Raw genomic sequence first — 27482 nt, 5'->3', positions numbered from 1 at the left:
TTTACACTAAACCTCAACTGTTTATTTGCTAAACTGTTCATTTTCCCAACAGCCTGTACTTTCTTCAGAGTTGGTGCTTTTTAAACACCGTAGTAGGCTGCATATTATCATAACTATAAAATAAAAGTTGTCCAACACTTGCATGAAGGAAAACATTAATAAGTTTAATTTTTGCCAGGTAGACTATTGGGAAATTACGGATCTGCTCCACTGATTTTCTTTCCATTTAAATAATGAGCATAATGCTTGCTATTTCCTCATATGTGTTGCCAGTGGCTGAGGCTTATTTTATAAGGAAAAATAACTGGTTGCATTGCTGCCTGAAATAGAGGTTGCAATGCATAGAATCAAATGAAGTTGCAGAGGGCTGTAAACTCAGCTGTCTGGTATGGAGGCTCCATTGTGCAGGATCAAAAGAGGCTACAATGGTTGATGACTCAGTCAGCTCCATCACGGGCACCACCTTCCCACCATCGAGGACATCTTCAGAAAGCAGTGACTTAAGAAGGTGGCAACCATCATTAAGCATCCCTGCCATCGAGAACATGATCTTGTCTCATTGCTACCATCAGGGAGTAGATACAGGAACCTGAAGTCGCATGCTCAAAGTTTTAGGATCAGCTTCTTCCCCTCCACTAACAGATTTCTGAACAGTCCATCAACACACTCTCACTATTCCTACTGTGTGCTATTTATTTATTTATTACTTGTAATCTATATTGATTTTTGCCACAAAACAACAAATTTCACAACATACTGTATGCAAGAGATGATAAACCTGATTCTGATTCTGAACTTATATCATCTCACGCCATTCCTAAAACTCATCATTCCTGGAATTATTTTAGTAAATCTCTTCTGCACCCTGTCTAAAGATCTTAGATCTGTGTTTATCTCTACTCCCATTCTTGAATGAGGATTTTTCAGGAACTTAGTTAGGCAAGTGCCAAGAATTGATATCAAAAGTGTTTTCACCACTATTGCAGTATTTTTGTGGTCATTCATGTTAAAGTCATGTCCTTCAGCCAACTGAATTCCTGCACAAGTCTTCCTAATACCTCTCCAAACACAATTTGGTACTCCAAGGACATCTTCACTATACAAGACTTGTTTCAATTTAAGAAATGCAATTGGGTCAAAGCTGATAACTTAGAACTTTTGCAAATAACTCACAATAAATTGAGTAAGTAGTGAACTATACATGAATTAAAATGAACCTGGAACATTTTTTATTACATGTTCACAAAACAACCTCTGTAATTGTATTGAATAAAAAGAGCAGCAGTCCACTGTAAAGATTATTCTGTCTATGAAATGCTACTTGCAATTCACAGACTCCCTGATCTAAAGATCCAATGTTGCTTTTGATTGGAAAGATATGGGGTCACTCACAACCACTCATTGGGGCAATTGCTATTCTCCCTTGTTGGGGTAAGGGCAAGGTGGATGGTGAGAGAGTCTTCCATGGAACAGAATGTGTTATTCCCTCATCTTACACTTGTTTTTGACCACTTCTTTTCTCCTTTCTCATACATCTCCATGTCCATGCAAGGGAATTAAATAAATTCCTAGAAGGGAACTAAATGAATGACTGATCAGTTGCTCAACTAGTAAAAGTGGGTTAGGTCTTAATGATTTTAAAGAGTAGCATACCATGTTAAAGATTTCTTAAAGCAAGAATGTTCCAATTTGATGTTGCTGGAGGAACTCAGCAGGTCTGGCAGCATCGACAAAGGAGAATAGATAGTCAGCATGTCCTAATGAAGTGTCTTGGCCTAAAACATCAACTGCTTATTCTCCTCCCTTGATGCTGCCTGACCTACTGAGTTCCCCCAGTGTTTTTATGTGTGTTGCTCAAGATTTCCAGCATCTGCAAAATCTCTTGTGTTTATTTCAATTTCATGGTTTTTTAAATGAATTCAGATTTGGTTTTAGCTTAATGTATACATAATAATATTTATCCCTGCAAGTTAAACACAAACTAAATCCAAAATATTTTATGAGAAACCACACAGATGAAGAAGCTGACTGTGTACAATAGTGAATAGTTTGTGTGATCTTAATTGTACTCAACCATTAAGTACCATGAAAGCCAAAGCTGGTGCATCACTGAGAGAGATGAAGAAAGTCATCACATGTACCTACTCGATTTTGAAAAAGATGTCAGTCTGAATGTATGTTTTCTAAGACAAGTAACTCATTCATCTTTTATACAAAATCAAAGAACCATGAAGCACAAAAACAGGCCCTTCAGCTAGCCAGGTCTGTATCGGTCATCAGTGTTATATGAAGAGCATTTGATGGCCCTGGGCCTGTATTCACTAGAACTCAGAAGAATGAGGGGTGACCTCATTGAAACCTATCAAATGGTGAAAGGCCTTAATAGAATAGATGTGCAAAGGCTGTTTCCTGTGGGAGGAGAGTCTAAGATCAGAGGACACAGCCTCAGAATAGAGAGCCGTCCTTTTAGAATGGAGGTGATGTGGAATTTCTTTAGCCAGAGAGTGGTGAATCTATGGAATTCTTTGCCACAGGCAGCTGTGGAGGCCAAGTCTTTATGTACATTTAAGGCAGAAGTTGACAGATTCTTGATTGGTCAGGGCATGACGGGATACGGGGAAAAGGCAGGAGACTGGGGCTGAGAGGAAAATTGGATCAGCTATGATGAAATGGTGGAGCAAACTCGATGGGCCAAATGGTCAAATTCTGCTCCTATACCTTATGATCTTATCAAGGACTTATTGATATCATTCCCATTTACCTACTGTGCCTTAGCAATTCACATGCTTATCCGGTTGCTTCTTAAATATTTTAACATTTATTATATTGTATCCAATTACTTCACTGAATGGTAAGTAGATCTGTCAAATCACAGTTATCTTGGCAATACAAAAAGAAAATAACATTTGAAAGAAGGTCAAAGAGGGACATACATTCTTATGTTAATAATTACGGGAAGAGATTTTAGGTTAATTTTAAGCCAAGTCTTTGAAGTGAAAAGAGGAAAAATAATTGTATTAACATGCTGTCGCTGCAGTATTTATTGACTACAAGATGCATCCCAGCAACTTGCCAAGCACACTTCAGTGCTATATTCCATCTTCACACGCCATCATAATCAGCAATTTTAAATCAGAGTGGTGTTAACATCACCATACGAAACCTTACCACAGATCTTCCTTTGGTTTTGTGTAGTATTAGTGTAAACAGTATGAGTTATTGTTGTCACTGAGTTATGAAAAACCTTGCTATTTCAGCATTGCCATGCATGCATAAGTGAATGCAAACAATTTCGATGTGTGTTGCTTATTCCAAATATGCTTACATGATTCAGCCCTCCTTCCCATGTTGCTCTGTCTCAAACATTCTCCAACTGAATCATTGATTCTTTAGTAATTAGTATCATTGTAAAATACTTTAAAACTGCTACTGTTTTTTGCACCATGTCTGTGAGATTTTGAAGATGCAAAAGACTGCAGATGTTGTAATCTGGTGCAAAAATCAAACTGATGGAGTTACACCATGAATCAGGCAGCATCTGTAGAGGCAAAGGTATAATCAACATTTTGGTTTGAGATCCCGTATCAGGATTAACATGTCGACTATTCCTCTGACTCAACAGTTGCTGCCTGACCTGCTGAGTTCCTTCAGTACTTTAGTTTTGAGACTCTTTTCAATGGCCGAGATGTTCCTGGAAGGACAAGGCACATGTACCCTCCTCTCTGGATTCTCTGTAACCTGGTGATCAGCACCAGCTTGGTCCACCAAGTTGTCTCAGGTCTCTGTTATACCTGTCAGCTGCCTTGGCTACTTGTGAACAAAATTGAAAGCTATCGAAAATTATAAACCTGTTGGAGTATTTTTAAAAAGTAATAAAATATTTAAAAATTGAAAATTTTGTTGCACTTCAAATTAGAAACCATGTAAAACAAGTAACCTGAAACCTACCTTTGCACTGCCTCAATAAGTAGATTTTCAAACTACTGCTTTCCTCTGCTTCACTGAATTCTATGAGACGTCCATTGCGGGACTGCAGTCAATAAATTGCTGTCAAGGGCCATCTTTGGCACTTATTTTGGAAATTTAGAGTTACGAGGGGTGATTGTTAAGTTCATGGACTAAGGTAGAAGGAGTCAGTTTTAGGAAACCTAGCAAATTTATTTTTCAACATAGTCCCCTCCTACATGTACACATTTAGTCCACCAGTTGTGGAGCATACGGATCCCTTCTTTGTAGAAGTGGTCCACAGCAGGGGGGATTAATAAGTTTGGTTGGCCTAAGGTAGAAGGAGATGAGTTATCAACTTTGAACTTTTTGCATTATCATTCAAAGGGTTGAACTGCACGTGCATGTAACGAGAGCATCTTGGATCTCCAGGTGGTCCACAACAGGGGTGATTGATAAGTTTGTGGCCTAAGGTAGAAGGAGATGAGTTATACAGCTCTCGTTACATGCCTGTGCAGTTCAACTCTTTAAGTGAAAATGCAGAAAGTTTGAAGTTAATAACTCATCTCCTTCTACCTTAGGCCACGAACTCATCAATCACTCCTGTTGTGGACCACTTCTGGAGGTCCAAGATGCCGACTTCTGCAAAGAAGGGTTCAGTATGCTTCACGACTGCTGGACTAAGTGGGTAAATGTAGGAAAAATAAATGTGCTAGGTTTTCTAAAATTGACTCCTTCTACCTTAGGCCATGAACTTATCAATCACCCCTCGTATTGCCTTCGTAGCCATAACCCTCTTGAAATTCATTTCCTGATGAAAGCACCAAAGAACTACATAGTAGACCATAAGACTGTAAGACACAGAAGCATAATTACGTCATTCTGTTCCACCATTTGATCATGGCTCTTTTATTTTCCTTCTCAACTCCATTCTTCTACCTTCTCCCAGTAAACTTTACTACTCAACTTACCTATCACCCACTGACTTAGCTACCATAGCTGTCTGTGACAATGAATTCTTCTATTTCAGAAGCACAGTACATCACACAATTGCAATAATCTCACTTCTTAATACTCCCATCAGGGTGTGGACCTCGGCAAATTATTGTCTGGTCAAGACCTTGGTCTTAAAAAAAAGTATCGTGCATCAAAAGTAATTCCCTCTAATAAGTATTTCAAGATAACTGGATTTAATTTTCTTGAAATATTACTGCTCATAATATTTTAGCTTCTACTGTAATCATGCATATGTACTCCAATCCTTTTTCAGCATCTGCTTGCAAACTATATTCTTTCCTTCTTGGTTTGGTGTCTGTAAGATTTCATTGTTTTCATCAACTCCTTTGCAGCTTGTTGGCAGCATGGTTTCAAGGGACTCTGTCTCCACCCTCATCTGACCCAGATGTTGGGAAGTTTCAAAGCCAGATATTTGCATCTCAAAATTTGGCTGAAGATCTTGCCTCTTTTCTCATGCATACTGCATCATAAGGTGCACAGGTCTTCTCAATATGTCTGTGAACTCTCAACCAATTTTTACAGTATTGGTCTGCACCTTTTAATAGCTTCTCTCAAGCTCCTTTAACCTTACTATTTTATCCTTTTCACAGTCTGTCTTAGAAGCAACTCTTCATTTTTCATTTATATTCAGCAGCCAATACCAAATAACACAAACATTCATAATAAGAATTGCATTCTCCCCTCACCCTTACATAAAAGAACTCATGTGTGTTTTATAAATGTATTTTGAAACTTTCCAAACCAAACAACCCAAACCCATTTTAGGAAACTATTCCACAGTGTGCACTAACATCTAAAGATTATCTAATTTTATGAGGAAAGAAAAAAAGAAGATACTCTATAGATTCTGTAATGCTTTGTGAAAAACCAATATTGTACATGTCTAAAATTATGATTTGGGATATAAGAACACTAATGCTAGATTTATCTGAATTGTCATATTTTTTGCTTGAAGAGTTAAAAACTTTCCACAGAATGTTATGAGATATTGTTTGTACTTCAATATCTCATGATATGATTTGGGATAAGATAATATGCTTCTTCTATCTGACTTTCCTCCTATTAATTGGCTTATGGTTTTATGCTTTTTGTCTCCTTTTTGAATCAAGAAGTTACATGAGCCATTTTGCAATCTAATGCAGTGCTCCTTAAATCTTTAACAAATTAAAACCAATGTATTAACTATCTCACAAGCCATTTTTCTTCAGATCATTGGATTAAGCCCTTTAATTTTTTCCTGAATTTGTTGTGAGTATTTCACTGCAAAATGCCTAGTATCTAACTTTTTGTTGGGATCAAAGCATTTATATGGTTGGGCTTGGTGTGACCGACTCACACCCCACAGGATGTTAATATCAAGGGGAGGTGGTTCAATTTATTTCTGTACAAGGTCACCTTTGCCTGGCTCTGTATGAAGCTTGCCAAAGTAACCTCTGCCCATCAGTTTTTGATGCAGCTAAGGTATTATTGGTGATAATGTATCTGCTTTGTTTTGAAAGGAAGTTATTCTTCTCCTACCAAATCTTTAGGATGGTGATATTCATGATTTATTTGTTATTACTGTGCACATTGTTACTCTCCAGAACATAATGAAAAAATATAGAGAAAGACGGTGTTAGTCTTCATTCACTACTGACTTAAGCTGTTTCTTTCTCAGATTAGTGCCTGGTGTGTTTGAGAATCTCAGACATATTTCAGATATCTGTGTTGTAAGTTCTTCACCATTGATAGCATTCCAGAGTGCCATAAGAATGAAGAATAAGCCTTATTCTTCTGAGGCAGACCATCAGGATCAGTGGTAACTTAACTCACTCCTGTTTTGTGGGTTCTGAGAGTGATAATGAGGCCAACATTAGAAACACACACACCCCACCAAGAAACAGAAGTGGCCAACAGCATGGGCTTGTGGTTGATTTGTGTGGTTCCACACTTAAGTAGTACTTGAGGTTCTCAGTATCATCTAAAGCATTTCTTCTCTACTTTGTGCCTTAATGGAATCGACCTTCCCAAGCATCAATATTTCTGCACAAGATTTATTTTTTTCTCTCTACTTGCCTGGTAATCTGTTCCCATGATAGATCTCAGATTTAACTAAATATGAGGACTCACATGAAGCATTCAGACTAAATTAAATAAATCAAACCCAAATAATCTTTGATTCACAATAGAAGATATAGGTTTGACTTTTGCTGAATGAGTAGTTTTGGTTACAAATCAAATAAAAATGATTAGAAAATGTTCACTTTGTATCAAAGAAAACAAAGATTACATCATATTTCACTTTGTTGGACTGATGGATCAACAATTAAAGTTAGTTTTAAATATTTAGAAAATATTGCAAATAAATCTTTCAGGAAGTCAAGGCAATCTTTGGTTTGCATTTATTCCAATCGTGATCATTCATTTAGAAAGGGTTAATGATATATGAGTCGTGGCCTCAAGGATGACTTGGTACAGGGACTGGAGAACAGGGCTACTCCATCTGATCGGAAAAGCAAACATTCATCTTATTTTCTCCTGACCTTTCACCAATTTTGTACTCACTCTAACATTGTCACTCTAACTCCATGGGCTTCAACTTTGTGGACAAGTAGAGATAAATTATCACTCAAAAAATAAGAGATCGAAATTTGCAAAAGAAAAGGCACCTAAAATGAATAAAGATACAATAAAATAACAAAGGAAAATAGGAGCAGGAATAGCCACTAGGCCCTCAGGCATAATTCACCATTCCATATGTTCATGGAAATCTATGTTGGCTTGAACTCCTTTTTTGTAGGTTGTACAAGACGCTAAGAGGAATAGCTCAAGTGGACAGTCGGAGACATTTTCATAGTTTTGAAATGAAAATTTATGAGAGGGGAAGATTTTAAGCTGATTGGAGGAAAGTATAGGAGATATACCAAAGGTAAGTTTTTTTTACACAGACTGGTGGGTTGAGACGAACACCCTGCTGGGGGCAGTGATAAAGGCAGATACACTAGGGGCATTTAACAAATTCTTAAATTGACACATGTATGATAGAAAAATGAAGTGTTATGTGGGAGTGAAGGGTTAGATTGATTTTAGAATAGGTTAAAAGGTCAACAGAAAATAGTGGGCTGAAGGTCCTGTACTGTGCTGTCATGTTCCATGTTCACAATAACTCTCACCTCCTCAATCTTTCAAATAATTATCTTTCTCCATCTCACATACTTCCATTCATCTTGCCTCCATCACCCTCTGTGGCTGACATTTCAAGAAATTCATACCTTCTGAGAGAAGAGATTTCTATACACCATTGTTTTAAATGACTAGCCCTTTATCTTGAAACAATATCCCCTTATTTGAGACTTTCCCACTGGTGAAAACTAATTTACGAAGAGTTGAGCTTCAAGTTAATGGTCTTAATTCAAAATTCAGTAATACTTAATAGTTATACCAATTTGTACATTATCTTTCTGAGCAGATTAAGACATTTCTTTTGAATATTTTGAAGATGCTCTCCAAAGTGTGATTGAATTTGTAATAACAACACAATATGCATTTCACTTTTTAAAATCCTTTTTAAGATAGCATTATAAATATCTGAATTTCTTGTACAATTGATAATAAATCAATGGGTTGAATTTCCAAAGACATTTCTCTCAATCTTTCGCCATAACAGAAGTAGTTCAATAGAAGTCAACATTTCTGCCTGTCCTTTCAGGTTTTCCTTCAGGTTTTCACGAAACCAATTCAGTGAAGATCTGTTAATTTCTACTTAATTTATTTTTAAACAGGAGATGATAGTTATCAATATGTCTATAGAAGAAGAGTAAAAACCATCAAGAACAAGATAAGGATGTTAAAGCTATCAAATACCATGCCTCCAGTATCTTACTTTTCTTGCACCTACTGTATGTTCATACTGTGCATCTTTCAAACAAGTGTCATCATTTTGATTCAGAGATCCAGCCAGGATGGGTTAACTCAAATATTTATCTTTGTGGCTAGCAAAATGTTACTTCTGCAGATCTTGGCTTTTTACAGTGTAAGTTCACTGTACTTAGTTTTAATGAAAATCAAGTGTCTACAGGACACTTCAAATAAAAACAGAAAAGAAAGTTCTCAGCAGGTCAGGCAGTATCTCAAAAGAGCGAATTTTAAATCAATGTTTCAGGTTGAAAACCCCTCAAGACAACTTCCCACAAATTTGTCTTCGAAAGACACATTAAAATAAACTTTAGAGCTACTGCATGCTGCAGTTTCTTATTGAGACAAGCATTAAAACTATGACCTGCTTATTGGGTGTAATACAACAGTTTCAAATCAAGCCTCAGTTGTGCTTAAAACATACAGTATGTACAGTAAATGATTTCTTTTGGATTTCTACTTCGCATCCATTTTTAAAATTAAAATTTCTTCTTCTGCCTCTTAAATGAATTGTTTAAACATTTCTCTGGATTAACATTTTCTTTCCTTATTTTATTTTCTTAATGTTTCAAGGTTGCAATGCTGAAAACTGCATTAGTTATGAAGTAACACTTCTCAATTGACTTTTGTATAAATATGTTCAATATATAACATGATCCCTTTGTTTCCAGCAGTCTGTTAATAACCACAGCTGTTTTTCCAAGAGATTTACTGCCTGTGCATTGCATACATCCACTCAAATGTAGAATTTAGGGGAGTGTAATTATTGTTTGAATAAGAGAGGAAATGAGATTATACAAAGCCAACATTCATAAGTTGGTGAGAATTATTGTGGGTTATTACATGGTAAGACCATGGTTTGGTAGATCTACAAATTCCAGTTAACTGGGCCATCAGTTAATCAGGGCAGCTGCTTATTTGGGACAACTCAAAAACTAATCAATAAAACAGCCTGGATCCCTTAATTTATTTGGGACAATAGGACAATATGCTGCTTAATTGGGACAACAGACTGTTGTCGAACAGGTTTTAAATAGAGTCAGATGCATGAACTTTGTGGCTGTTTGACACTACACCATGCGTAGAACGAACAGTTTTCAAATTGTTAGTTGCTTGTGCTTCTGTTTTTAAAAAAACTGTGATTTTTATCACTGATAGTTGCAAGAAATAAGCAGTAAGACAATTCAGAAAGAACCGTTTTGCTCACTGCAGTTTCAAGCACAGAAACAGTACTTCAACACGTTAGGAACAATAAAGAATTTGATGTTATTGACAATCATCTTGAATGTTGCAATGTAAGTGAAGATGTGGAGGAGCACTCGTCGAAATTTGTATGAAGGTAGTCCATTATCTACACTAGATGCATGCACTGATTTTGTTCATTTACAGTTAATTAAGAGGACATGGTAATGTGCCCTTAGCTATCACCTATAGCTCCAAAGAGTTGCTTGCACATGACTGCAGGCGCACCCCAGCACACCGCTTGATAGGCGGGCTAAACCAGGTGTGGGTAGCCAGCGTGCCTTATTCTTTAATGAGATAGGGGCATGCCTGTCCTAGCATGCAGATGAGATCTACAGTGAGATCCAAGGATGCTTTGTGGAGAACAAATGGCATGATAAGGCACAGAAAAGTCATGGTCATCCACTGCAACTAAGGAAAGCCCCAGTTGTGATGATGACTCATAGAATTGGACCCAGACTTCTTGAGGTCAAGAGAGTGGAAATGCCCTAAACCAACAAACTATTTATTAGGAATTAATACACAGTTTTACAGTACTGTAATAGTATAGATAATGTTCTAAATTGTTCTGTATTTCATTTAAATACATAATTTTTTACTCAGACAGTAGTTTGTCTTTTTTTATACTTTTCTAAGTGCTTCTATGAAACTTCGGCTAGCTGAGCAGCCACTTAATTGGGCCAAAATATACTGGTCCTGATGTGTCCCAATTAATTGGAATCCACTGTATTTATGTCATAATTAAGTGCACTTCATACAATGTAATATTGCTGAAACAAATGTTCGTTCATGTGAGGTAATGAATCCAGGCCTGTTTATTTCCTCACAATATTATTTAAAATCAGTATTGATTGACATCTGTCTTTTCACAAGAAGAGATCCCTTGGATTTGGGAAACAAGATAGCTTCTCTATTTCAAGAGGACAAAACTGAGGGCAAGTGTGAGAGGTGGGGAAGGCCAGTGAGTTTTCCTTGTGCTATTTTTGCCGCTATCACTTACTTTCCATTCACTTCATGCTTCTAACAATTCTGTTAATTAAATATAATTGCGAAGAAATCTCATCCTTCAAACATTCTTTTAAGACGTATTTTCCTCAAGATCTCAGTAGTACTTTTAATATACATTGGATTCTACCGTGCCTTCTTGAGAGTGTAATTGTTTCTATCAATCTTACAATCACACAGCAACATCGCCAGTGTGCAAGTGCAAACTCTAACTTTGCTTTAAATAGATATCATACGCAGGCAGTGCAGAATTTCCTCTCCTACATTTTCTGAATCCTGTGCATAATGGCATGCACTATTGAATGAATAATGTGATTTAGATGCTTCCAACATTGACATAACTGCCTCAAATACTGACCAAAGCAAGGTTGAGGGAAACATCTGATTTTTATTATTTATGCACATTGCTGTGCAGAAAATGATGTTTTTTTAAAGTCTGTAATAAGATCAAAAGACAGCTCACCCCACATCTGTTTAGATTTACCCTTCATTGTTCCTGTAGCTCAAAGTTTTTTTTTTCTCTTTTGTCTGGAAAAATCAAAGCAGCTGTTTCTTATCGAAACCTGTGGTCTCCTGCAGTCTGCTGTTAACAAAGATGTGGCTTTTACCTAATGTGCTTTGTTTTAAACAATTGATGTCCTGTTTTCCATCATGTGACATTTTCTTACATGTTGTGTGTCCTTCTTACAGTTCCACCAGGTCCACCAGGGAGTGTCATAGTGGAGGAAATTACAGATACCACAGCTCAACTCTCTTGGACTCCTGGCATTGACAACCACAGCCCAATCTCAATGTACACTGTACAGGCAAGGACTCCCTTTTCAGTGGGTTGGCAAACTCTTAAAACAGGTAAATGCTGCAATAATATGAAAAAAAATTATAAATATTAAAACTAGATTTATCTTACATTGCATGCCTATTTTTCCAATAATATTGGACACATATCTCAGATGCACCATGTGATAACATTTGACTTTCACATTACTATGATGAATAATATTGAAATTTTTACTCAATATTCATTTTTAAACATTTATCAAGTCATAGATCTGGATAATTTTGGCCTTCACTTTTCAAAAAGTTCTAGCATTCTATGTTCTATGTTCTATTCTATTTGGCTCATTTTCAAGTAATATTCCCAATGCAGATATTACTGTATTGATGTCTTAAGTCGTCTGCAGCATTATATTAATCAATCTATCTCAATATTGATAGGATTATATGCTTAAAGAGAAATCATTATAATTAAGCAAAATTATGTTAAAATAAGTTTACTTTTTGTGTCTTTGTAATAAAGATCTGAGACACTTAGTTAGCAAAAAACTGATATGAAGGCTTTCTAGCCCTTCAGCTCAAGGTAATATTGAATGCTCTTGAGCTCAACTTGAGCAGTATGTCAGATTGCCTGCACGGTTCTTTCCTATGTAACTGCAGGCTTAGAAGGAGCATGGTTCATCTGCATTCCCTATTACAATGGCTTTGAAAATTAGCTTCTGCCAGTTTGGCTTTAGTTCTCAACTAATAGTGTAACATTAGTTTTCAGTATAACAGAACATTCTGATCTCTGCATAACCAGAAACATGGTTGCCAGGAATGTTCTGGTTTAATAAGAGGTAATATAAAATGGCGATGGGTGACACAGTAGCACTGTAGGAAACAGAGCACTCTGGTTTAGTGATCAGGGTGTGATTCTGACCTCCAGTGATTTACATGTAGAGTTAGTACATTTGCACAGGCTCCCCTGAATGTTCAGGTTTCTTCTCATAACCCCAATACAGTTTCATAAATTGATTGCTGCAAATGGTATCCCTGATGGAAAATTATCAGGAAATTGTTCAGGACATGTGTGAGAGACTAGTTTACAGTAGGGAATGGAATTGCTGTGAGAGCAGGCCTAGACATAAGGGGTCAATTAAGTTTCTGTGCCACAAGGAAGTTCGAGATAAAGCAGCATCTAGTAGACAAGGTATTTCAGGTCAATGACCTTCCAAAAAGTTGTACATTTTAAGTAAAAGCATAGGCATGCAAATGTGATGAGGTGATAAAAGAACAATGGAAAGCTTTTTATTGGGGCAGAAGGTAGGAATAATTTGAGTTTAAATTTGTTTTTGACTTGACTTGTACTGAAATAAAAATTGTTGTCTTAATCTGTAGCTTTCAGAAAGTATCATGCAGTATCACAGTGTTGAGAAGCTGGGTGACTCTTTCAATCCACCTTTCCAATTTCTCTTTCATTCCAGTGAAAGGGCACAATCAGAAGCATGAGGAAATCGAAGAAAATTAAAATAGAAGAGTCAAGATCATGGATAATTCTCATTGAAACTTTGCACAGATAATCTTGAATAAAATATCTTTAAGAATAATGTGATCATTTACCTCATATAGTGATAGGAACAGTATATTATTGTGGCTTCTTATGGATCAGAAGTAAAAGAATCATTGACAGACTTGGTTCTAACACATGAGCAACAAAGTTAATTTCACTTCTGATCACAACAGAATGATACCCTGTCCTTCACATCAGGAATTAATATTTGTGGAAACTGGCCCAAGGACAGAGTTCAACCTGACTGTCATATTGCTTGTGAAACAATAACTTATAAATACATCTGAATAATTTTTACTGGAGAGTGATTGTTCATCTGGAACAGAATCAGCATTTTAGTGAGAGCATTAAGAGAGAAAGAATGAAATTATACATGGAATATCTATCCATAACATATCTGGAAGGTACTCATTGTTAGTGATAAACAGAGAGTAAGAGGTGAAAAATTTCTGTAATGCATTTATTTTAATGCTAGGAGCATTGTAAGAAAGGTGGATGAGCTTAGAGCATGGATTGATACCTGGAAGTATGACGTTGTAGCTATTAGTGAAACATGGTTGCAGGAGGGGTGTAATTGGCAACTAAATATTCCTGGATTTCATTGCTTCAGGTGTGATAGAATAGGAGGGACAAGAGGGGGAAGTGTTGCATTGCTTGTCAGAGAAAATATTACAGTGGTGCTCTGGCAGGGTAGATTAGAGGGCTCATCCAGGGAGGCTACTTGGGTGGAACTGAGGAATGGGAAAGGTGTAGTAACACTTATACGGGTGTATTATAGACCACCAAATGGGGAGCGAGAATTGGAGGAGCAAATTTGTAAGGAGATAGCATATATTTGTAGTAAGCACAAGGTTGTGATGGTGGGAGATTTTAATTTTCCACACATAGACTGGGAAGCCCATACTGTAAAAGTGCTGGATGGTTTGGAGTTTGTAAAATGTGTGCAGGATAGTTTTTTGCAGCAATAAATAAAGGTACCAACTAGAGAAGGGGCAGCGTTGGATTTCCTGTTAGGGAATGAGATAGGTCAGGTGACAGAGGTTTGTGTTGGGGAGCACGTCGGGTCCAGTGATCACAATGCCATTAGTTTCAATATAATTATGGAGAAGGATAGGCCCGGAACCAGGGTTGAAATTTTTAATTGGAGAAAGGCTAACTTTGAGGAAATGCAAAAGGATTTAGAAGGAGTGAATTGGGGCAATTTGTTTTATGGGACGGATGTAATAGAGAAATGGAGGTCATTTAAAGGTGAAATTTTGAGGGTACAGAATCTTAATGTTCCTGTTAGGTTGAAAGGAAAAGTTAAAAGTTTGAGAGAGCCATGGTTTTCATTGGATATTGGAAACTTGGTTCGGAAAAAGAGAGATATCTACAATAAATATAGGCAGCATGGAGTAAATGAGGTGCTCGAGGAATATAAAGAATGTAAAAAGAATCTTAAGAAAGAAATTAGAAAAGCTGAAAGAAGATATGAAGTTGCTTTGGCAAGTAAGGTGAAAATAAATCCAAAGGGTTTCTACAGTTATATTAATAGTAAAAGGATAGTGAGGGATAAAATTGGTCCCTTAGAGAATCAGAGTGGACAGCTATGTGTGGAGCCAAAAGTGATGGGGGAGATTTTAAGCAATTTATTTTCTTCGGTATTCACTAAGGAGAAGAATATTGAATTGTGTAAGGTAAGAGAAACAGATAGGGAAGTTATGGAAACTATGATGATTAAAAACAAGCAAGCACTGGTGCTTTTAAGGAATATAAATATGAATAAGTCTCTGTGTCCTGAGAGGATATTCCCTAGGACCTTGAGGGAAGTTAGTGTGGAAATAGCAGGGGCTCTGACAAAAGTATTTCAAATGTCATTAGAAACGGGGATGGTGCCGGAGGATTGGCGTTTTGCTCATGTTGTTCCATTGTTTAATAAGGGTTCTAAGAGTAAACCTAGCAATTATCGACCTGTGAGTTTGACGTCAGTGGTGGGTATATTGATGGAAAGTATTCTTAGAGATGTTATATATAATCATCTGGATAGACAGAGTCTGATTAGGAACAGTCAACATGGCTCTGTGCATGGAAAGTCATGTTTGACAGATCTTATTGAATTTTTTGAAGAGGTTACCAGGAAAGTTAACAAGAGTAAAGCGATATGGACTTCAGTAAGACCTTTGACAAGGTTCCACATGGAAGGTTATTTAGGAAGGTTCAATCGTTAGGTTTTAATATTGAAGTAGTAAAATGGATTCAGCAGCAGCTGGATGGGAGACGCCAGAGAGTAGTGGTGGATAACTGTTTGTCAGATTGGAGGCCGGTGACTAGAACATAGAACATAGAATAGTACAGCACAGTACAGGCCCTTCGGCCCACAATGTTGTGCCGACCCTCAAACCCTGCCTCCCATATAACCTCCCACCTTAAATTTCTCCAAATACCTGTCTAGTAGTCTCTTAAACTTCACTAGTGTATCTGCCTCCACCACTGACTCAGGCAGTGCATTCCACGCACCAACCACTCTCTGAGTAAAAAAACCTTCCTCTAATATCCCCCTTGAACTTCCCACCCCTTACCTTAAAGCCATGTCCTCTTATATTGAACAGTTGTGCCCTGGGGAAGAGGTGCTGGCTATCCACTCTATCTATTCCTCTGATCATCTTGTACACCTCCATCATGTCTCCTTTCATCCTCCTTCTCTCCAAAGAGTAAAGCCCTAGCTCCCTTAATCTCTGATCATAATCCATACTCTTTAAACCAGGCAGCATCCTGGTAAATCTCCTCTATACCCTTTCCAATGCTTCCACATCCTTCCTATAGTGAGGCGACCAGAATTTGGACCAATACTCCAAGTGTGACATCGCGGGTCTTAAACACTATCCCTCGCCTAATGAAAGCTAACACCCCATAAGCTTTCTTAACTACCCTATCCACCTGTGAGGCAACTTTCAGGGATCTGTGGACACGTACCCCGAGATCCCTCTGCTCCTCCACACTACCAAGTATCCTGCCATTTACTTTGTACTCTGTCTTGGAGTTTGTCCTTCCAAAGTGTACCACCTCACACTTCTCCGGGTTGAACTCCATCTGCCACTTCTCAGCCCACTTCTGCATCCTATCAATGTCTCTCTGCAATCTTCGACAATCCTCTACACTATCTACAACACCACCAACCTTTGTGTCATCTGCAAACTTGCCAACCCACCCTTCTACCCCCACATCCAGGTCGTTAATAAAAATCACGAAAAGTAGAGGTCCCAGAACAGATCCTTGTGGGACACCACTAGTCACAATCCTCCAATCTGAATGTACTCCCTCCACCACGACCCTCTGCCTTCTGCAGGCAAGCCAATTCTGAATCCACCTGGCTAAACTTCCCTGGATCCCATGCCTTCTGACTTTCTGAATAAGCCTACAGTGGTGTGCCTCAGGGATCTGTACTGGGTCCAATGTTGTTTGTCATATACATTAATGATCTGGATGAAGGGGTGGTAGATTGGGTTAGTAGGTATGCAGATGATATTAAGATAGGTGGAGTTGTGAATAATGAAGTAGGTTTTCAAAGCTTGCAGAGAGATTTAGGCCAGTTAGAAGAGTGGGCTGAAAGATGGCAGATGGAGTGTAATGCTGATAAATGTGAGATGCTATATTTTGGTAGGACTAATCAAAATAGGACATACATGGTAAATGGTAGGGCATTAAAGAATGCAGTAGAACAGAGGAATCTAGGAATAATGGTGCATAGTTCCCTGAAGGTGGAATCTCATGCCGATAGGGTGGTGAAGAAAGCTTTTGGTATGCTGGCCTTTATAATCAGAGCATTGAGTATAGGAGTTGGGATGTAATGTTAAAATTGTACAAGGCATCGGTAAAACCAAATTTGGAGTATTGTGTACATTTCTGGTCACTGAATTATAGGAAAGATGTCTACAAAATAGAAAGAGTGCAGAGAAGATTTACTAGAATGTTACCTGAGTTTCATCACCTAAGTTACAGAGAAAGATTGAACAAATTGGTTCTTTATTCTTTGGAGCGCAGAAGGTTGAAGGGGGACTTGATAGAGGTATTTAAAATTATGAGGGGGATAGATAGGGTTGACGTGGATAGGCTTTTTCCATTGAGAGTGGGGGAGATTCAAACAAGAGGACGTGAGTTGAGAGTTAAAGGGCAAAGGTTTAGGGGTAACATGAGGGGGAACTTCTTTACTCAGAGAGTGGTAGCTGTGTGGAACGAGCTTCCAGAAGAAGTGGTTGAGGCAGGTTCGATATTGTCACTTAAAGTTAAATTGGATAGGTATATGGACAGGAAAGGAATGAAGGGTTATGGGCTGAGTGCAGGTCAGTGGGACTAGGTGAGAGTAAGCATTCGGCATGGATTGGAAGGGCCGAGATGGTCTGTTTCTGTGCTGTAGTTGTTATATGTTATTAAATCTAAGAACTCAAGAGAAATATTTATTGTTTGGGTTTGGAATTTTCTACCACACAGAATAGTTAAGGCAAATATCATTATTGCTTTTAACGGGAAGCTGGGTAATGCATGAAGAAGGAAATTGCATTTATACCTCAAATTTGTTGATCTGCAATTCCAGAGCAATGTCTTGAGGAGAGACAATGGGAAAATTCAATTTTTTCTAAAGTCATGAATCATTATTTTCATCCAGGGAAAGGACCCTTTAATGTTTATCCCCATCCTCTCATTGTCATGGCAGCAACAGCAATTGTGGGCTCTATACTTCCTTCCTATTTTTTCCATAATTATTATTCCACGCATCTTTATTACATAAATAGGACATTTTGTATTAAGCTGACATGAACAAATGTTACATCCATAACATCGGTCTGTTGATAGGATTCCTTGTTCCATTCTAAGCATTTGAATGTGTGCTAATTGCTGCATATGTCTGTAAAAAGCTTGATATCAGTTTTTGTCATTCAGTGAGTTATCTGGTAATTAGCATTGAATAAGGACTCACAAGCAAGTGAATGCTAGTGCTTCACATACCCGTGTGATAAGAGAAGACGATAATATTTTGGCATCTGTTCGCAGCTCCTGAATTAACTTGCGGAAACAATCTGATTGAGGCATTGATGCATTATGTCACTTGGACTCTGGCTTGGGGGGTTGGGGTGTGGTTTAGGCCTGTTGCCTCTCAGATTCTCTGTTTTAAGTAGAATTTCACTCAACACCATCACATCATATTATCTCACCATTAGACCTTCTTTAATTTTTACAAGGAACTTATTTTTCTGTGATCACTCCTCTCTCAGTTTCAGAACTAACAATTTAAGTAGAATAAAAGAACATACCAAAGGCAGAAAAGAACATACCAGTGGAGTACGTCACATCATTACAGATGACACTTGGAAAGGAGTACAAATATAAGCAAGGCAGAATTAAAGCTAGATTTTTTAATGATAAAATATGTTTAACAGCTAAGTTCTGAGAGTGATAATGTTGCATCATCGTTTAGATTAGATTAGATTAGATTCATCTTTATTGTCATTGTGCCGAGTACAGATACAAAGCCAATGAAATGCATTTACCATGTGACCAGAAATGCAAAGAGTAGTGTTATTTACAAAACAACTGCGAATAAAAAAGTTCTACAGCACACAAGTATAAAAGTACTGAGACAGTAAAATATGGATACAATACTGCTTAGCGCTGTGATGACAGGTTCAGCAGTGTCACAGCCTCAGGGAAGAAACTCTTCCTGTGTCTGCTGGTGCAAGAGCGGAGGCTCTTGTAGCACCTACCGGATGGAAGGAGAGTAAAAAGTCCATAGTTAGGGTGAGATGCATCCCTGATAATGCTTTTCGCCCTGCCCAGGCAGCTTTTATGGTAGATGTTCTCAATGATGGGCAATTGTTGACCTTGTGATTTCAGTAACTAGCTGAGTTCGTAAAAGAAATTTTCTGTAGGTGCCATTCTTCACTATTAATTGGAAAAAAAAGTTACTTGTTCCCGTTTTACTAATGGATTTGTGTTTTAGAATAAATACGGAATAGACATATTGTATGTTTGGGTTAACACCCTAACTTCTCTTTGCAGTTCCTGAGGTAATTGGTGGTGATGCTGTAACAGCAACTGTAATCGACTTAAGCCCCTGGGTGGAATACGAATTCCGAGTTGTTGCTAGCAACAGCATTGGTATTGGGGAGCCAAGCTTTCCATCTGAAAAATCAAGGACAGAAGAGGCCCGTAAGTAAAGGAATACAAATTCTGAGCATGCCCTAATTTCTGTAATGCCTAAAATGTGCCACCTTTGTCCAGGATTCCTCTTTCACAGTCAGGCAGTCAATATAATGGACCGTACTCCAAAGGTCCACGACATGAGTGCAAAGAAACCATCCTATATTACGCTTTAAACTTCCTCCTATAACCTGTGAAATGTTCTAAAGTTATGTTAGATGACTTACAGAAATTTGAAAAGGTTTTTTTTTAAACTATATGTGCAATTGTGAGCCAGGATATGATTATTTCCAAAGCCCAACAGGACATCTCAGTTTATTACTTGTTACTTTGTAATTATTTAAGTGGAAAATTAATATCTTGTAAGTTACTTGTCATGTTAATTCTTTTGATATAAAATAGTTTTACAAAAACATGGCTTTAATCTGCACATTACCATGAGGAAATGGTAATTATAGACAGTATTCAGATTATTTACATATTTTCCATTTGTGTTTGTGAAAGTCCTGTCAATTGGGCACTGATACAGATTTTAACTTAATTAAAATTTAAAACCTAAAGTCTTACCACGTATACATGATTCAAACCTTTAACACAGTAGATGGGGCTATCTATCATTCTATTGTATAAACTGTAAGGTCCTGTGAATGGAAATCTGTCAAAATATTTCTTGATAGCAGGCAGCAGGGTGGTCTGGATTAGTAGATACAATCATCAACAAAAGACACATTTGGCACTTTTGTATGGGATTTCTGTTTCATCTTTTAAAAGCACTATGAAATATAGTCACAAGAAGAGAAAATCATACAATGTAAACTATTTACAAAGTTTTGAAATGAAAGCATGTTTTCCATTGAAAATGGATTGTTCTCATGAAGTTAAAAATAAAAACTTATGTTTGTATAGTGTCATTCCTGACTTCAGAATATACATAAGTACTTGCTATTTAGTGTTTATTGTACTTTTAATGGTGATGAGCCAAACTTAACCTGGTCCTAATCTTTAGAATTTAGGCAGGCATGCTGTAGGGTAATGTAATGGGTGACAGATGACACACATTGTTGATAATAGAAACAGTTCTACATAATTCGCAAACACCATCATTGAGTTGTTGCGTTCATTTAGAGTAGGGGTCGCCAACCCATCGATCGCGATCAACCGGTCGATCTTTCAGACTTTCCCAGTAGATCCCGAAGAAAAAATCAAAAATAAATACACAAATACTATTGTAATGTGAGCATTATAAAAGTAAGTAATACTAATTAGGATAATGGTAATATAGCAATATTTTCGCTAACATGCTGTTTGTAAAGAGAGATTGTTTCCGGGTTGCAGGGGTTTGGTTCCGTTCTTTCTGCCCAGTGCGCATGTGTGTAGTTCCCCTGCCATGCACCATGTTTTCAGCGTAGCCTGTGCTGCATCAAAGTGACCAATCAGATTAGATAAGAGTACAGACTGTCGTAAGCATCAATATTCGGCAGTGGTTCCCAACCTCCAGGCCGCGAAGCATGCAGTGTTGCAGCTGTAGTCGAGATGCACACAGCACATCTTTAAGGAAAAAAGGCCGAAATAAACAAGCTAATTAATTAGGTGCTGCCTGGCACATAAACGTTGGTCCAGATCAGAGGCGACCCAATCGGCAATCGCTCATGATATCCTAATAGCGTGGCGGAGGCTCCACGAAAGAAGACAAAAATGTACAAATTCCATCCAGAATGGGAAGAGGAATTTCTGTTTACCCTGGTGAAAGACAAGTGTGTATGTATGTTGTGCCACCAAACACAAGCTCTGACTAAAAGAGGGAATCTGGAGCGGCACCGCAACACCAACCACCAGGAATTTAAAGACACCTACCCCCCAAAGAGCACAATTCGTGCCTGGAAAGTTGAGCTGAAATTGGGGTTGAAGGCCCAGCAATCGTTTTCCATAAAACATGTTGCTCAAAATAAGTCTGCTATTGAAGCATCATTTCGTGTAAGTCACCTTTTGGCTAAACACAAGAAGCTTTTTACAGATGGCGATTTATTCAATGAAGCAATGGTCAACACTGCAGAGACTGTTTTTAATGACCTTAAAAAAAAACAGCATCACAACCGCAATACATAATATACCGCTTGGCCCTGCAACAGTGACAAGGAGGGTAGAATCACTGTCAGAGGACGTGGATCGACTTGTCACTCTGTGAATATTTTTTCACTACAGTTCGATGAATCCCTGGATGTAATGCAAACAGCTCAGCTTGTTGTATTTGTCAGAAAGGCTTTCCAGGATTTTAAAACAAAGGAGGACTCCCTCACTCTTTTGCAATTAAAGGAAAGAACGAGAGGTGGGGATATTTACAATGAGTTTAAAAAAAATGTCTGTGAAAATAACATATCCATTCATAAAGTGGTGGCAATTACTACTGATGGGGCCGATTAATGCGTGGTGTGCACGTTGGTTTTATACCACTAAAAGTCAGTGCCTACTTCGGGTCAACTTTTCTATGTGAAATTGCATTTTCACAGATGAAAATTATTAAATCTAACTACAGGAGCTGACTTACTGACAGACACCTCACTAGGGTTGCCAACTTTCTCATTTCCAAATAAGGGACAAAAGTAGCAGTCAAATCCCAAGACATTTGTGTTTATCCCGAGAAAGACTACCATAACCATGAAGCCTTGCGCGGGCACCTGTGTGCGCATGCATGTACGTGCTGATTTTTTAACCCCATGAATCAGTTTTGGCTTAATCTTCATTATTTCTACTTTATATAGGCTATGTATTTATCATCTCATTCCTGCTTTTACTATATGTTAGTGTTATTTTAGGTTTTATGTGTTATTTAGTATTTTTTGGTAGGTTATGTTTTTGGGTCTGGGAACGCTCAAAATTTTTTTCTATATAAATTAATGGTAATTGCTTCTTTGGCGTAAAGCATTTCGGCACGAAAGGTTTCATAGGAATGCTCTACCTTAGCGGGGGAAATACGGGACAGTTGCAATCCGACACCTCACAGACTGTCTCAGACTGGCTGTCTGTAGTTATGAGCCAAATTTCAGGGAACTAGCGGAAAGTATTCAGCCCCAGTCATCACACTGAGTGCAAGTCAATTTTTATTCATTTATTTTTCATGTTGAAATAAAATTAAATAATGAAACTTAGAATTAAAGGTGTGAAGATTTGTAATATTCTTAAAGAAAGACAGCTATGGCCTGTTTGATATGCTAGTTACAGTGTTTTCTCGTTTGAATTAATTTGAAAGTTTGACAAAAGTATTTTGTGTCATTCAAATACAATTTGCCCAAATAAAAGGCCTCAAATTGGAAGTACAATCTGAGCTGTTTTTTCTCTAAATGATTTAGTAGGTAGATCTTGCCTTTCACTGAGGTCGAGGTAGGGGATCTTGGGCTTAAAAATGTTGGTGACCACTAATTTAGAGAGATAATGTCTGACGTAATTTTGTCAATGTAAGGCAACTGCAACACACACAAAATGCTGGTGGAACGCAGCAGGCCAGGCAACGTCTATAGGAAGAAGTACAGTCCACTGTACTTCTTCCTATAGATGCAGCCTGGCCTGCTGCATTCCACCAGCATTTTGTGTGCGTTGCTTGAATTTCCAGCATCTGTAGATTTTCTCAAGTAAGGCAACTGCTTTTGTTTTGTTTGTAATGGAAGTAAAGGGATGCGGCTTTCGTTAAGCACATAAAACAACCTTTGCATGTTTTATTTGCAAAATCTGACAGTGGTGGCCTCGATGCTCTAGGACAATTCCAGAGTTGCTCAACAGCATGTCAACCAACTCAGTTGCTCTGAACCTGCTGGAGATATGGGAGCAGCTCACTACGATGTGGTTTGCACTGGCAGAAGCCCAGTTCACACTGTGAGAAATCACTGCAAACAATACCAAATTTTACTATGTCGTAGCATCACTAAGTAGTTCCACCACAGTCAGAGTGATGAGTCTACTAGAAGACGTGCCTGCACGTGGTAAATATGTCAGTCTGAAAACTCACCTTTGGACTATCAGTTTCAGCACACCTAACAGTTGCTCTCTTTATCCGGCCTAGGTGACACTAGTCCTTCAGAACTAATGGGTCACATGCTATCTCTCCTGGGCAATTACTATCCTTGCTTTATTTTTAAAGAACTCTTTTCAAACACTGCCCGATCAAATTTGCATAGCCCTTGTTAATACACCATGATGGACTATAGGGAGCTTATTAAAAAGGCCAATAATCTACACTCAGCCAAAGAGTGGTGCATAGTTCCTCCTCTCTTCCCTGTCTCAATAAGCCCTGTCAGCAGAGTCATGCCCGTGGCACCAAACCAGATATGCAGCAATTATGCTGCCTTAATGAGGCCACCTCACCGATCATTACCCATTCCCACATATTCAAGACTTTTAGCCGAAAAGATAATTTTTTCTGAAGTAGACTTAGTCAGGGACTACCATCAGGTGTGCTCAGGATGTTCCCAAAACTGCTGTTATAACCCCGTTTTGCCTATTTGAGTTTCTGCACATCCCAGCACAGACTTCTCAGCATCTTATGGACCCTGTGTTAAAAGATTTAGATTTCCTTTTTCGTTTACCTGGATGACATACTTTCGCCAGCACATCCAAAACTGAACACTTACCACAATTCTGAACACCTTTCAAGCGTTTAAGCCAAGATGGGCTGATCGTTAACCTCGCAAAATGCTAAAGGGCCAGCCAGTGGTGTAGTGGCATCGGCACTGGGCTTTGAGGCAGATGGTCCTGAGTTCGAATCCAGCCAGGTCTTAACCTGACCATCAGCAGTATCTGCATGGAAGAAAGGCCTGGGAATCTACTTCCATACCTTTCCAGGAAAATCCTATAGGTTGTATCCATAGGGTCGCCATTCGTCAATGACGACTCAACGGCACGCAACAAATGCTAAATGCCAGTTTGGATTTTCTACTATTGACTTCCTTTGACTTCCATCTCCACAGAAGGTGCAAAACCTCTGCTGTCAAAAGTCACCACTATTACAGACTTTCCACTGCCCCATACTACCAAAGCACTGCAAATGTTTTTAGGTATGGTGAATTTCTGTCACTATTTCATTCTCTAAGCTAATGAACTTGTGCTCCTCTTGTACAGTGCCCTTAAAGGCTGTGCCCCTAATCACATGCTTGACAGATCAGTGAACAGGAACAGAGCATTTAACAACAACAAACGAGCTCCTTCAAGCGTGTGCTCCCACTGCCCAAGACACCTACTGATGCCTCAGACTATGCTGTGGGTGCTGTGTGTGAACAGTTAGTTGGAGGTGTGTGGCAGCCACTTGCCTTCTTCAGCAAGCTGCTTCACTCCTCCAAAAGGAAGTATGGTACATTTGACTAGGACCTTCTCGGTCTCTACCTGGCCATCCACCATTTTCGTTTTCCACTGTAAGGTCGGCATTTCACAGTGTCCGTTGACCACAAACCCCTCATACACACGTTGGCCAAAGCAACAAACCTACAGACCTGCAATACCACGTGACCTACATTTCAGAATTCACGACTGACATACAGCACATTGAAGGGAAAAATAGTGATGTGGCTGATTGCCTCTCACGGCCCTCCATCAATGCCACTTACATCAGGGTTGACTCTGCCAGCGTGGCAGCTGACCAAGCTACCAGCCCAGGTCCAGGCTTAAAGGACAACAGTCAGGGGCCTGCAGTTGGCTGACATCAAGCTCTGGGATGCAGGAGTTTCTCTCCTGTGTGGTGTCTCAATCAGTCTCCCTCACCCAATAGTGCCTGCAAACTGGAAGCGTACTGTTTTTAATTCCATTCACAGCCTCTCGCAGCTGGGTATGAAGGCTACGCAAAAACTGATTGCTTTAAAGTTTGTGTGGCACAACCTTAGGAAGGACATGTGAGATTGGAATGCAGCCTGTGTTGTGTGACAGCAGGTGAAAATTAATTAACCATCTTGTTCAGGCACCACTGGCACCTTTCGAGGGCCCTGCATGATGGTTTGACCACATCAATGTGGACCTGGTTGGCTCTCTCACACCCAGTCCCCTGCTCCTGCGGTTTCAGGTTTCACTCATCTCCTTACCGTGGTGGACTGTACCACCAGGTTCCCAGAGGTTATCCCTCTAGCATAATCAGTGGCTGCGGACATGGCTTGGGTATTCATCAACACATGGGTTGCTCAGTTCAGCACCTTCCGACTGTGGTCCCCAATTCATGTCAGCCCACTGGGCTGCAATAACCCAGCACCTCGGTATTAAATTGCATCACACCACGCATATCACCCACTGTCCAATGGCCTGAGCAAGCAGTTTCACCATTCCTTAAGTGCTGCTCTGAGGGCCTCCCTGATGGCGCGATCCTCTCCCATGAGTCCAGCTGGGGCTCAGAATGGCTCCAAAAGAAGACCTGCAGTCATCCGCAGATGAGTTGGTAAACACAATTATATTACTCCTATTCCTGCCTCCCATCATGGCGTCCAGCATTCTTGAGTTCCAGTTGACTTACAGTCTACTTTGTTTTTGTCTACCGTGTTGCACATAAACACTCCTTTAAGCCCCCTTACAATGGCCCAATCCGCATTTTAGAATGGGATGAAATGACTTTTATTGTAGATAGGAAGGGTAAACCTGAATGTGTTTCTGTAGATCCCCTTAAATCGGCCAACCAAGACCTGGATGGTTCCACTACAATACAATATTATTCAAATGTTACTGAAATATTAAATTCACTGCAAAGTACATCTCAGTCCCTCCTCTTTTTCCTACCTAGATTTTGGCCTCTTATTCCTAGTTGTTGCTTTTACTCTTTCATTATTTTCCAACATCTTTCCTTAACCTTTACTTTGAAGCCATCCAACACTCAGAGAGCAGCAGAAGAAAACTGATCCTCATCATAGTTTCTCTGTGAAGTTGTAATATATGACTTGCCCCTCTCAAAGCTATGATGCCTGTCCCTAATCAGGCCATGTTTATCCAAAAGTATTAAGATCCTATCCCTAAGAATCCTTTCCAGTCATTTCTTTATCATTGATATGAGGCTCACCAGACTATAATTTCCTGGATTATCCCTATTTCCCTTCTTGAGTAAAGGAACGACATTCCTTCAATCCTTCAGGACCTCGCTTTTGTTCATGAGGATACAAAGATCTTCATAAAGGCTACGACAATCTCCTCTCTTGCCTCTTTCAATAATCTGGCATGTAGTACACGAGGGGACTTATCCACCTTAATGCTCTTGATATCAAAATGCCCTAGCTCATTAGCAATCCCCACAATTTTCTCATGACCCTCAATGTCTTTCGCCTTGGTGAATACCGACACAAAGTACACATTTATTTCCTCACCTATATCCTTTGACTCCAAGCATAATCGGTTAATTGGGGCAGCCGCTTACTTGGGACAACTCTTAAGGAGAACTAGCCAAATCGCAAACAAGTACATTTTGATGCTAAGAAGCAATAATTGAAGGGTGTGAAGAAAAAGTTCCATAATTCGAAAAGACCAGCCAGTCTGATTGACAAGACTAAAAGTAGGATAAAATGTTATGTTGGAATATTGGTCATAGAAATATGCAGTGGGAAAAATGTAATTACTTATGAAAACAGCTGTGCTTGTGGAAGCATTGCAGACTGCAGGCAAATGATAGGAATAAATCAGATATTCAAATTAGTTATCTTTTGACAACCAATAAGACTAATGCACAATATTTCACAACAATTATTATTAGCAAAAGCTACTGCCATCAGATAATCGGACAAAGTAGCTTAAATTAGAAATCCCCTAAACAACAACAAATTGCAGCAAGCAAATAAAGTCAGTGTATCTAAATATTGAAAAGAGTATTTCATGAATACAGAGAATGAAAAAATATATATATTCAAGATAAGTTAAGTTATTTTAAGTC

The 27482-nt window shown here is 38.7% G+C and overlaps 1 protein-coding gene across 3 annotated transcripts in view; it reads left to right on the top strand.

Moving 5' to 3' along the window:
- Positions 1-27482, top strand: part of LOC140211113 (contactin-4-like) — a 2284382-nt gene that overhangs the window by 2118750 nt on the left and 138150 nt on the right. For all 3 annotated transcript variants that reach the window (XM_072280600.1, XM_072280598.1, XM_072280599.1), the window contains 2 exons: positions 11794-11952; positions 19463-19612. In XM_072280600.1, coding sequence (XP_072136701.1) covers positions 11794-11952; positions 19463-19612 — 309 coding nt within the window. The remainder of the gene's footprint in view (positions 1-11793; positions 11953-19462; positions 19613-27482) is intronic.

The sequence above is a fragment of the Mobula birostris genome, chromosome 16, assembly GCF_030028105.1.
Source record: "Mobula birostris isolate sMobBir1 chromosome 16, sMobBir1.hap1, whole genome shotgun sequence".
Lineage (NCBI taxonomy): Eukaryota > Metazoa > Chordata > Chondrichthyes > Myliobatiformes > Myliobatidae > Mobula > Mobula birostris.
This window is presented reverse-complemented; position numbering and strand designations above follow the sequence as displayed.